Below are 12,884 nucleotides of genomic sequence, written 5' to 3'. Positions count from 1 at the left end.
GTAAAACTCATTGAATGAAAACATTCTAAGGTATACTTTTTTAAAAATGTAGAAATTTATTCTGCTTCAGTTTTCCTTAAAAATTTATACGTAATAATTATATAACATATAATCTGCTTAATCAGATAAATGATTTTTTCGCACTTTGTTTAAATACGATATTACCATGCGGGATTCTCTTTTTATTCACCTAGGTGATTGTCCGAATTGAAGCGTCATTTCGTATTCCGGAAGTGGCGAAATAGATCACGTGGCGCCGCCAACGGTGTACGTCGTATACATTAACCGTGGATCAATTAACCTGTATATAAGTTACATTTTTAGTACATATTACCCCTTTCTACGATTTCTCAAGTCCTAGTTTTAATTCGTAAGTAATCTATCATGCCAACTGTTTCTATGTTTTACTGAATAACTCGAATGATGCGATAATTTTGAAATACACGACCACGTTTCTAGGTTAGGTTACCCTTGGATTTTTTGTGTTGGTCTTCTGCTAGACAGTCAGCGCCACATATTCATCGTCGAGAAAAGTATTTCTCGGTATTTTATGAAATTAAAACGATATACAGCGTTAAAAGGTTATATTATCGATTTCTACGATTTCTTTGCGTATTTTTTACGGTGTAAATCGACTCTTGGAAAAGTTGAGTCCGTATTTTGAAACTCTATTGACTTCAAAGTGATTGCCTGACTTCCGGCCAAGACAAGCCCATGTGGACAGCAGCAGCGGTGCCTCCGATCATTTCGTGCTGAGGCTGTCCCTCGTGTTTCTGTGAAAAAAACTTGTCCGACGAATAATCACGCGTGCACCGCGTAAGTCATCGCAGCATGGCTGATTTGGATGATTTCTTTGCGAAAAAAGATCGCAAAAAAGCGAAGGGGAAGAAATTCACAACTACGGAGGAGATAGCAAAGAAATTGGAAGAAACGGGCAAACGGTTGGGAAAGAAAACGAAAGATAAACCTGTGAACCCGGAGGGGGAAGAAACTCAACAAACCGAGGTGAACATTCGTCCATTCCGCATGTGTATCTTGTCCTTCGTTTTTCGTTGAACTTTCGATCCTCGAATTGTGAACAGTCGCACGCGAAAGTGCCGAATACGGTGCCATAGGTCGCTGCCATATTTGTTCTTGCAAACGTCATTCTTACTATTACTGAAACTAATCTGCTTACTTGGATCCTCCCAATCTAACATGATTCGCGTTGCCTCGTTGTCCGACGAGCAGATTGTTTGTTACATAATTGAATTGTTACGCGGCTACGGATATTTCCCTTTGTAAACTTGCTGAAACAAACCAGCTGTTCTGGGATTATTACCGTGCGCGATTGATGCTACTTTGAACGAAAATATGGTTTTTTGGAGTAAAAAGCTTTTGTACGATGGATTGTCGATATTTCTTTCTTTTTTTTTGTAATGTGAACCTGGATAAAACGCTTCTATAGGATTCTTTCATAATATATTATAAATTGTGTGGAGAAATTTTTGTATTATTTTGCATGTTTAAAATATATTACTTTAGGATGAAGATGAGTGGAGAGAGTTTGAAGAAGAGAAAAAAGACTATACTGGCTTGAAGATTGGAAACCTGACAATGAACGAATCCATAGATGCAGAATCTGATGATGAAAAAGGTACAGGAGACATTAGCTCGGATGGAGAGTCAGGTGAAGGTGGTACCAAACATTCAGGACCCTGGAAAAAGCCAGAGCTCCCTCCACAACCAGAACCAGCACCAGAAACAGCACCACCACCTCCACCACCTGTTACTTCAGGAAGTAGTTATAAGCCTCCACATTTAAGGAATATCCAAACAGTAGCTGCTAGTCCTAGACAACGAGCAAAAAATATTGCGCCAGACATACATAGTGAAGAATATTTCCCAACATTGAACTCCAAGCAGCAGCAAAGCAACGAACCCAGCGGACCATGGGGCAGACGGTATGTATCACGAGTACTTTTGATTAATTTAAAATAAAAAATGGAAGAAAATGCAGGGAAAAAGACGTTATGTGTATATAACAAATAAATAACTTTATTTTAGGAAACGAGACGAAGGTACGTTTGAAGAAGTGCGTAATCGAGGGGGAAGTAGATCATATAGCGTACAGGATGCGCAAGCTCAAGCGCCGAAGCTCTCTCTGGGTAACAAATATGGTGCCCTATCACAAGATCAAAGCTGAAATCATCTCTGATTTGATCGAACGACAAACACAATCATTATTACGTCATCGCCTCTCTCCGTTTCGTGGCCCAGTTACGCTATTAAATATGTTTTCTAGGATATAGAACACACGACGGAACGCGTACGAGTAGGATGCATGATCGATTCACGTACCGTGCTCTAGCTTTCGAAAAGCCAGACGTTGATTAAAAAAACAAAACCAGGAAAAGAAAAGAAATCCTATTTCGTTCGATAGGAGATCCCGCCTGCTATCGTGAAAACGGATGTACCATTTCTTTCGCGAAAACGTGATTCGTGCTTACGATGAATTTCGTAAAGAAACGCGAACGTTTATTTTTTCATACGAAGAGAACATGCTCAAAACACACATATATACACATTTAGCATCAGTTTTATATTTAATTTTTTAATTTACATACTAGAAAGATGAAAGATCTTTATCGAGAGATGATGGGGGCAGTGGAGAAAAGTCGCGAGTTTGCATAACAAGCCGGAAATCGAGATAGAACTCTCGTAGCGCAAAAATTGTGTTGAACTTCGCGATTAATCACGTAAGGCACTCATGTGGTCGCTGTATTTTTACACGGTGCTGCTGTTTTCATTTAGCGTGTTTGCATCCGCGTTAGTCAGTCGATCACCTTCGAAACGTCTCGGAAATATAGATTAAAAACACTTGGACACACTTGGATACTCGAACGTGACATCGTTTTAACGCAGGAAGGATTATATTATATTATTACGTGTGCATTGCATAAAGAAGGAAAGTCGATTAGTCCTAATCGAGCTCTGTCTTTTCGAGTAATAGTTTCGCTCAACGGTAACGTACGTCAACGAACACAAAAGTTTAGATGAATTAAGATATATGTGGATAAATATGTATACATAATAATTACATGGAAATAATTGAACTCCGGGGCTGGGCTTTGGAACGGTGCAGAAATACTGCTATACATGTTGATACAAAAGAATTGCACGAAGGAAAGAAAACAGAGAGAACATGTACGCAAAGTATAATGAAATCGGATAAGTTTAATTCGTGGAAACTCAAAACATATGCAGAAGTCATACAGAAAGAAGAGACACGCACGCGTGAACGGACATACAATATAAAATAACAGGAGACGTATGTACGCTTTTGTTGATACTTGTTTAATTAGTTTTGTTGATTTAGGGACTTCTTTTGCGAAAAAGAAATGAAAACAGGGGAGAGGTTGTATGGAAAGAGAAAGAGAAGAAGTTGTAGAGTTTCTCCTGTGTGATATCAGGAATTCGGGGTGCTAGCGCTGTTATTTTTTGATGGTGAACAAAAAATGAGAAACAAATAGAAGAGAAAAAACTAACTCGAAGAAGCAAAATGGAGTAAGTGAGCCATACACACAGAATTGCAGAAAAGAAAGAAATGGAGCCTTGTATAGTGAACTATAAGAAGAAAAAAAAGGATGTGATTATTTATAATAAATTTCCTAGGACAACTTATAAGTACTGCCTTAAGCATTTTAATTTCGCGAACCATCAATGATGTGTCGGTGATCTCGCGACTGGTTCAGAACATGTGAAAAAAACGAAAAAAGAAATAAGTGCATGCTCAAAATGAGTGTGGTTGCGATCGTTAATTTTCTGTTCGCGCGATCGACCGTCACAGTCGTTCTATCTCGAGGATCGAAAGCACTTTTCACGGGCATTTCCACGTAGAAGTACGCAAATTCCATATGCGAGAGTCTAAAGTTGTTTGTTCAGTTGAGTCGATCAGTTTGTTCGTTTAATAAATCGAACCATGTAAGTAATTATTCCTTCATATTGGTATAAAAAAACATTTGTAAACGCGAAATTAGATGCAGTGACTCGTGAAAGTACTTAGACACTTAGTATAGAAAACTTTTATACGTATATTGTATGTGTTACATAAATCATTTCGAAATTTTATAGGCATAAGACACGATTGTCATGATTATATTAGTAAGATTTAAAACTGATATGAAGTTGTATATAGAAGTTACAAGATATATACTGCAGATATATGTTTCATATATCATGAATAATAAATTGAACATACGTATAATACGTATTAAAAATTTCCACTAATATAATAAATAATTGTCTGTTTAGATATTCTTGTGATTTCTACGAAATATATACTTGTACTAAATGTGTATTAGCTTTTATGTTCCACATTTGTTCCAAATTTTGCCATATAATTATATATATAAATTATATATATAAATTACCATTTAATGATGATAATTGAATCTTATTACAGTGCTAATGGAATTTTAAAGTATTTCATATAATACACATAATGTACGTATAAAAGGTTTCTACAAGTATTCAAATATTATCGTGAGCTACTGTATATATATTAGTATCAAATAATTGTAAAAAATTGTCTATTGTTTGGCTTTTTCAATATCAACGAACTGATCGACCAACTTCGTATTGTGTTAAAGATTACCAACCCTGATTTATCAATCGATTCAGACAGAACAGTCAAGAATAAAGGTCTTGGCTAATTTTGGAAAAAAGTGTGAGGGTTGGTGTCTATTAATGCAGTAAACATAGTAAAATCGAATGTCGAGAGAGAGAAAAAAGATGAAGTCGCCCGACGACGACGTCGTTGTCAGGGCAACGTGGACTTCGCCTGCCTTTTGTTACAGAATAGTTGAAATAATTTTATCGCGACTGTTAACAGAGAGAAATCGATAGAATGACAGAGGAAGTGAAAGAGTGCGCGAAAGAAAGAGAGTGGCGAATAATGAACTTGATATAATAAATAATGGAGGAAACCAGAGAGTTGACATATACGAAACTTTGTTTCCGATGATATTTCTTGTTCTCGTTTCATTTCTCATTATATACACATCTTTAACGAAACTCGCAATACTCGTGCCCGATTTTGTGGAATGAATAATAAAAAAAAAAGGAAAGAGAAAAGGAAAACTGTCTTTTGCAAATAGTAATTATATATTACAAGATATATTTTCGAGATTGTACATAGGTATTTATGGAGACACTTTTCATTGTTATATGTACTGTCAAAATGTTTTTTCAACGATCGGTTCGCTTTATGCGAGAGAACATAGCGCTTGTTAACTCGTTGCGATGGAAATTAACGAGAGATAATATTTAAACCTCTAGAGTCTTAAATGTCGAAGAGCAAAAATTGAGTAGGAAACTTGCTTGTTGATGGTAAAAAGACATATTAGACTGCAGAGGATTAAATTTCAATGGTTTTCATTCGACGAAAAATCTTTTATTAACTATCACGATTAACAAACATGAAGTTGAAGCGTTCATGCGATGATGGGGGTAACAACATATTATGCAAAACAGCTTGATCAGAGTAGGTCTTCCGGCCTTACTGTACTCTCCTCGCTGGAAACAAATATATTTTGGGGTTGAACTATCACTGAACTTCGCTTCTGTGATTGTACGAGGGATCGCGAGCATACTTTTCGCAATATTTGAGTCCGTGGCTTCCCTCGTTGCTATACGAGCTGTACATGGGATTCTCCAACAAGGACGCCCTGAACCTTGGTAGAAAATATATCCAGACCTTTGTCAAGGTACTGATCTGAGAACAAGTTTGATAATAAATTGAGCAGATTAATTTAATAACAATTGCGTATATTAATTGGTGCAGCATATTTTAGCCTTTTGTGTTTTTAAATTATAGTAAAAGAGATACATATATTTCTTTTGTTTTCCTTTAGACTTTTTATTTAAAAAGAAGTAATAGGATGTTAATTTTGAACAGGAACAATAGTTGAGAAGAAACAATAGAAGAGAAGAAACAATATCTACCTCTTCAAAATTATCGCTCGATTTGGTCTTGCCTTCTGGAGCAACCAACAAATCTTCCTCTGATCGTTCGTAAAACGTCGGATGTTCTTCTAGTTCGTCTAACTTTTTTAACATTTTCGTGTCGACATCGTATACTTCACCAAATACATGCTGTTTATAGGGAAATAGAAAAAGGTAGGTGAATTAATTTTACATGTAATTTTTCATTTAAAGTAACTTACAAGCTTAATTCAAACATCAAACATTGACAATTATTGTTAATTTTTTAATAATAGATATTAAAATTCAAAGCACAGCCTCAAGTTAGTAACAACACTAATGCTAGGGCAACAAAATACAAACTCAGTTTAATGAATGAATTTAGTAACTCACAAATAAGAGATATTTCATTCGATCTGATATAAATTTGATAAATAATAATGTTCTTTGAGAAAAAATTGCGCCTATGACAACGGGCGGTAGACGTTGCCGCTTATAAACAATTCGGTGAAACTAGTTGGACAATAACATTATCTAAGTTGATAATATCGAACTCATGCAATACTCACGTGACCAAAGCCAGGTTTCTTCAACAAAAATGGTATATTATAATGCGTGGCAATTATTAGCGGATACGGAACAACGGTTCTTCCAAGTCCCAAGAACTTTGCGTATCCATTTGCAACGTCTTGGATCAAATTGTGGTTGGGTTCTCCTCGCTTTAGTGTCCCGTATACGAAGATACGGTGTAGAGGACTCTTGAACAAGTGTTCATACATTTTGAACTTTCAATCGTATTGTAATTATATGAATATACTGTACGGAAAATAATTTTTCATTTTAACTTCAAAATGCAAGCTTAAAAACAGTTTTTTTTTAATTTCAATAATTTACTTCGCTGTCGATAATGATGTACAAACAGTTTCAACGCTTTTCAAAGAGATGGCGTCAGTGTATAAAGTCCACTAACAATTTAACTTCACTGTCGATAACAATGGGCTACGCGTTTCCCAATAGATGGAACCACTAGTATGTGCTAAAATTATTGGTTATGGCAAACGAGAGTTGAATCGTTTCGTTTCTTTCTCGAAGAGAACAAATTGTTTTTGCTACCCGACAGTGTTCACCACAAAGCATTAGTTTTCACGAAGCAGTTCCGTATATTCAAATAAAATCAAAACCAACAATTATGAGAAATATATCAAAAACTAATTACGGTGTCACACTCGACAATGTTACGCATGTTTCGACACACACCAGAGGTCATTCGTGCTCACTTGTTTCCGGATACCGATATTGTCATCGATTTTACTGCACTTCCGGCATTCGTTTATGTAAAAAAATAAATAAAAGGTATGGCTGGAACATTACGCACTGTTTTCTAAATTAAATATGATTGTTTCTTAAACAAAACCATTTAGTCTTTTTCCTTCCATTCGTTGTATGTTACATTCATTTACTTAGCAATATATGTTTATGCAATAAATTGTGGACAGTATTAAACTTGTATCGTTGTATAAACATAAATATAGTATAAATATAAAGAACAATAGAAATGGCCAAATAATGTAAACTGATTATGATAGAGGAATTTAAAAAAATGTTAAATTTTGTAGGTTTTACCTCGTCCGATAGTAATTGCATGTCCACAATGTTATTCGGCAGTTCATGGAACGAGTAGATGTCCATAACCGCGATGTTCGTTAGCATTGCTGCGGCAGCAATATGAAATAACATTGTTGCAAACTGCAACACGGCAAAACTAGTGATTCCACCAAGAGTATAGTGCGTACAACCCTGATCTCGCTGTCGCATAAGAGGTCAAAAGTTGAGGCGATAAGAGCTTTCGTGCGACACGTATCACGCCATTTCATTTTTCCTTACGATTAATTCCACTCCATTTTTTCTTCTACAATCTTTGTTCCCTTTTCCGATAAGTTTCGATTGACAAAATATTTTTACTCTTTGTCGTCGTAATTATTATATCTGAAGAAAAATAACACCATATCGTTTGATTAATTTGCTAAATTTGAGTCTCTGCAACTTCCGTTGTTGCTTATTATTATTAACGAATAAAAAAGAATAAGCGACGTTTTAGAAATGTAGTAATTTTATTCGTATTATAAGACTATTGAAAATGGTGTTACAATTTTTAGTTATATCAACGACACCTCGTTATTATAAATTATTATTGATACATAAATTTGATGAATTAATTTATTATTATTGAATATCTTATAATTCAATTATTTTAGACATTTATTAGCTACTTATGGGACAATAATTGCGTAGTAGTATAAACGAAAACAATTCTCGCTATAATAGTCAGTGGGTAAAGTAATTTTCTGCTTAGCCTTCGTTTGTTTAATTTAATTTTCACGAAGATTCTCGGTGCATCTATCGTCATTTTAATTACATGGACGACAGACTGATATTTTGTCGAAGGATCTGGCTTTCTTGTGACACGAATTGTCGAAAAGCATCATTCGTTAGACGTTTTCCACTTTGTCTTTGTCGTAAAAGTTGATCGAACGTATTCCAATTTTCGCCGCCTTCCTCTTTAATATCCTCACCCTTGAGATATAGATATATTATTACGATAAAAGGAATTAATTCATTTCAGGCTCAGTAGGTTTCATTACCTCGATGAGGACGTACAAAAGGCCTTTGCTCCTGTCTCCAAGTAACATATAATTCTGATAATAGAGACAATCTATCAATTCTTGTAAAATATTTTTCGTTAAATGATTGTCTAGATAGGAAAGATCTTATTTTAGAATTTTTATTATTCAGTCGTGGGTGTTTATGCATTTCTGGAAAATTTAGAGATGCACAAAATGCACAGAATATTCATATAATATGCAAATATGTACGTATAAGATAAAAATAATTGATAATTTATTTAGGTTCTAGTCAGGTTCGTAGAAACACGAATTTGCATAAAATACGTAATCTATTAATTATCTAATATATTAATAAATCGAAAGTAATAATCACAGCTTAAATCTAAGTACTGCAATTTCAAATTTCCTGTCGCCATCATCTCTCCATTCATCGGAAAGCTTTCTTTCCTATGAGGATGACACGTTTCGTGTCCCAGTGTCGTTCTGATTTTCTGTACATGTAAAACAATGGATATTATCCATTAAACAAAAAAAAAAAAGAAATGGAAAAATGGATATATGGATGATTTTATAAATTTGTAATTATTACTTGTATAGAATACAATTCTGAATCTGGAAGTGAAATTCCTTCTTCCTTCGTTTTGATCGAAGATTCCTGAAGATCTACAAATATATTTTATTCTATTCAGTTAGGATAAGTAACAAAAGTAGAACCTTGATTAAAATTATTAGAAAGGTTGTTAAAGAAATAGAACGACTTTATTCCTATGCGAGAGACGATCATTTATTTCTGACTGTTTTTAAATATTAATATTAAACATAGAAATAAACAATTCTGAATAAAAGTGTAACAATTTCGTCCACTTTCTATTCGTACTCCGTTCTTTCCCCCAAAATTCTCCATTAATCGATTAATTAATTAATTAAGAATAGTAATCAACGTTCTGCTATACTTGTAATTTGTGTAAGTTACATTTTTTAGATCGTCTTGTAAGACTCTGACGTGTTCGAGATTTCGCGTTCTTCCTCAATGATTCCTCGTTTATACTTTTGTCAGTTTCCTCGTCCTTCTTCTTCTCCATCTAAGTTTTCGTAATTTTTAGTAATTGACGTGAGGAAAACAGACGTTCTAGATAAATTTCTGATGATTACCCATTCCTCCATTGACGACAGTTCAGCGAACTTTCTACGACGCAGCTCGACAATTTCTTCGTACATCAAGGCAATTCTAATTTTATGAATTAAGTACGTCGAGTAAATTTACATATTAATCTGTTGTAATACTAATTAGAATAATTTATACAACGACAAACATACAGTAGTATTAGAATGCTATAATGAATATACTTGGAATTATTAAAATGCAATAATTCTATACTTTGAGTTATTGGAATAATTTATACACATTTTTTATGTACATTTTGAGCTCCTGTAATATTAAAGATGCGCCTTCATCGCATATCCTGTTTCCAAATAAAACAAGACACCTCAAAGACCTGCAAATATAAAGGTACTGTACTTTATATACAAAAATACGTAATTAAAGCTATGTAATTAAATAAAATGTGACAAATATTTATATTGCTTGTTATTTCACATCCTTCAGCCTCAGATAAGTGAATATAAGGAAAGTTATTAAGAAATTTATCAAATTCTGCAATTTGGAAGATCTGTGAAAAAGCAAGTAGAAAAATCATGTTAAGTAAGATAAGTAAGCTAAGTATATACACACATTCGTATGTCATCTCGTTTTGAATTATTTTGAATTATATCTTTTGATACAAATTTGTATATCTCGAGTTTCAAGAAAAATTGTTGGGCCAACTTCCCGTTTTTCCATCGGGAGAACATAATTCAGACGTAAGTAAATAGTACGCGAAGGTTCTCCCACATCTTCTGAAAAATTTTTTACACGGAATTTCTCGAGAATGGACAAAGATTTTTGCCTCAAAATCGAGCCTCTGTATCAGGAGAACACGCTAGTATATTATTATCTTTTTTGGGATACGAAATTTTATATTTTCGTGAAGTTTCCACAACGATATACTACATGTGGCTTGCATTCGATTAAACGACACTTGTAAATTCACGTGCAATCGCAAAATACCATCAAAGGCGTCCAAGATGCAATTCTTGTTCCAGTACAAGCCGCAAGACGAAGAAGAAGAATAGAGGAATATAGAAATAAGATTTAAGTTACCTGTTCGTTCGAAGCATTTTTCCCAGATCGCCTGCACCATCTTTCGTTATATGATTATTTGCCAGATTTAGAATAATTAATTTGGGATTATTCGGTGGGTCACGATATCGTAATTCGTGCGCAATTTTCCTCATGCCATTATCACTTATTTTGCACAGCCTCAGTGACAAATATTTCAAACTAAACACGATTATCTGTCAGAGTGAATTCAGGACACGTCACTTTATAAATTATTAGGTCGTCCGAAAAGTTTCTTTCGTTTTATAAGATGGTAATAAAATGAATAACAATTTCTGTTTTACGTTATTTTATTTAATTACGTATGATCCATTTCATCATATTTCTAATATTATGTTCGTGCATAATTCAATAAATTAATATAAAACAGAAAACATGTGCGTCTATTATTTCCTTATAAAACGAAAGAGACTTTTCGGACGACCTAATACTTGCCTTCCTCCAGGCGTGCAAAGCAAATGATAATTTTCTTGCGTGTTTGGGTTCATGTCTAAATTCAAATCTTGCACGCATCCGATATTTGTCACCATTTCCGCAATTTGCATAACGCCGAACGCATTTATATTGCAATTTGGCAATCTATGAAAATGTTCGATCATTTCTTTGACCAACGTAAACGTGATACGTAAAATGTAAGCGAATAATTATTTGGTTTACTTCAATACTGTAATAGTATTGTATTTCTGCATCGTAGAATTCAGTGCATCTAATAAGCAGATGGATACTTCACGGCGTGTAACAAAGTAAAAATGAATTCAAGGACGTGCGCTTATTTCAATTTCTGAACTGCGGATTTTTATGCGTCTACGAGAGATTCAAAAATGCCAAACTGCACGGAATGTGCATAGTATGTAAAAATATATGAAATATCCAAAGCAGAATATTTGCTATAATATTTAGTAGATGGTTGTTTAAATTTCGTTCTTTTACAGTTACATTTACAAAATTATTAATTTGCATAATTATCCGTAGATTATTTAATTATATTACGAAGAAAACTTCCTTTTAGAAGATACTTATCTTTGCTTTCAATTTTCATTGGCGTCACGAGTTTTCTATTTGGGTAAGTTACATGAAAAATTGGCGATCCGTCGTCCTCGAGTCTTAAAATATTCAAATTACCATGTAGATTTACAGCTATTCGGATTTTGATTCGAATTTAGAGGCGATTACTTTTCGGATGTTGCCGATAAACTATTGGAGACACGAAAATCCGCAAGATTCTGCTGTTTTCAAGATAATTTATTGTTAAAAGATGCACTTGATCTTATTAAGAAACTATGATTAAGTTAGCGAACTTTAAGGAAACGCTTACTATAATTCTAGGCAAGGGATGTACGTTATACTCGTGCGCGTGTTTTAAAAATTCGCTCACAAAATTTTCATGCAAATTCCTTGTTGTGTCGCCTATTAATGTAACCATGTAACGATATATTTGCTAAAGATAAATATAAATATTGAAATATTTACCTGCAATCGACGACGCTTTATCTCGAGCAGAAGCGGTGTATTTGCTCCTCTTATCTACCATGACTTTATTTCGTAGAATTCTTAACACAATTTTTATTAGCCAGGTTAAAAGCAACTGCTGTCAAAGCCACCAGCAAGTGAACGTCGAATTTTTTGGAAGCTTAACAAACGTACGTCTGTGGTACAACAAATAATATATAGTTTCAATAGTTGCGAAGCTAAACGTAGAAATTAATTCAGTGTCTTTTTGTAAATAAATTTGTCATTTATTAATCAATTTTGCTCTTCGACCAAGCACAGTTTTCTTACTATTAATCGAACAAGAAAAATTATTTGTTGACGCGTTTCAAAATTAAGTTTACACCGCGTTTTAGAAATATTAAGATCGATATGGTAAAATCCTAAAACATATAGAGCGAAACGATATTTAAATTTAGAAAATTATTCAAAGGCGCTGGATTACTTTCTATAGCTAAAACGATATTACGATCAACACAGAGTGGATCATATGTCATCGTACAGTGTATTTCGTCTATCGAAGCATTTTGTCTCAATATTTAACCATAAAATATCACGCTATGGTTAAGTGTTTTGTTTATTATTCTCCG

General features: G+C 34.0%; 2 protein-coding genes, 1 long non-coding RNA gene and 1 pseudogene across 5 annotated transcripts; 2 read left to right on the top strand and 2 right to left on the bottom strand.

Annotated features, from left to right (window-relative positions):
- The first annotated feature begins 484 nt into the window (after positions 1–484).
- Positions 485–5,108, top strand: LOC138185368 (protein CDV3 homolog). Its single transcript, XM_069124235.1, has 3 exons — positions 485–1,005; positions 1,525–1,943; positions 2,047–5,108. Exons 1-3 carry the CDS (start codon positions 832–834, stop codon positions 2,183–2,185), a joined length of 732 nt encoding a protein of 243 aa, XP_068980336.1. The 5' UTR covers positions 485–831; the 3' UTR covers positions 2,186–5,108.
- Positions 2,268–9,670, bottom strand: LOC138185745 (uncharacterized; annotated as a pseudogene).
- Positions 5,413–7,753, bottom strand: LOC138185369 (putative gamma-glutamylcyclotransferase CG2811). 3 transcript variants are annotated; one of them, XM_069124237.1, is made up of 5 exons: positions 7,588–7,716; positions 6,534–6,722; positions 5,986–6,135; positions 5,634–5,755; positions 5,413–5,556 (listed from the first exon to the last, which is right to left on the bottom strand). In XM_069124237.1, the coding sequence occupies exons 1-5, from the start codon at positions 7,699–7,701 to the stop codon at positions 5,520–5,522; spliced, it is 612 nt and encodes a 203-aa protein (XP_068980338.1). In that variant the 5' UTR covers positions 7,702–7,716; the 3' UTR covers positions 5,413–5,519. The 3 variants fall into 3 exon arrangements, with proteins under 3 accessions (XP_068980338.1, XP_068980337.1, XP_068980339.1); XM_069124236.1 differs by having other exon boundaries at positions 5,413–5,755; positions 7,588–7,753; XM_069124238.1 differs by lacking the exon at positions 7,588–7,716 and adding an exon at positions 6,859–7,367 and having other exon boundaries at positions 5,413–5,755; positions 6,534–6,780.
- On the top strand, positions 6,026–7,172 carry LOC138185371 (uncharacterized). Its single transcript, XR_011174598.1, has 2 exons — positions 6,026–6,159; positions 6,261–7,172. It is a non-coding gene; the product is annotated as an uncharacterized LOC138185371 (long non-coding RNA).
- Positions 9,671–12,884: the final 3,214 nt, after the last annotated feature.

This window comes from Bombus flavifrons, chromosome 12 (genome assembly GCF_040668555.2).
Source record: "Bombus flavifrons isolate JBK064 chromosome 12, iyBomFlav1_principal, whole genome shotgun sequence".
NCBI classification, from domain to species: Eukaryota; Metazoa; Arthropoda; class Insecta; order Hymenoptera; family Apidae; genus Bombus; species Bombus flavifrons.
The sequence above is the reverse complement of the archived record's forward strand: the minus strand, read 5'-3'. Positions and strand labels throughout refer to the sequence as shown.

What these genes read in the sequence shown, in the direction of transcription:
- LOC138185369 (XM_069124236.1), bottom strand. Translation starts at nt 7,701, where the DNA reads ATGTTATTTCATATTGCTGCCGCAGCAATGCTAACGAACATCGCGGTT. An exon ending in TGCAATTACTATCGGACGAG is followed by an intron (nt 6,723 to 7,587) that starts GTAAAACCTACA and finishes CACTTGTTCAAG; the next exon opens with AGTCCTCTACACCGTATCTT. An exon ending in CGAGCGATAATTTTGAAGAG is followed by an intron (nt 5,756 to 5,985) that starts GTAGATATTGTT and finishes ACTTGTTCTCAG; the next exon opens with ATCAGTACCTTGACAAAGGT.
- LOC138185368 (XM_069124235.1), top strand. Translation starts at nt 832, where the DNA reads ATGGCTGATTTGGATGATTTCTTTGCGAAAAAAGATCGCAAAAAAGCG. An exon ending in AAGAAACTCAACAAACCGAG is followed by an intron (nt 1,006 to 1,524) that starts GTGAACATTCGT and finishes ATATTACTTTAG; the next exon opens with GATGAAGATGAGTGGAGAGA. An exon ending in AGCGGACCATGGGGCAGACG is followed by an intron (nt 1,944 to 2,046) that starts GTATGTATCACG and finishes ACTTTATTTTAG; the next exon opens with GAAACGAGACGAAGGTACGT.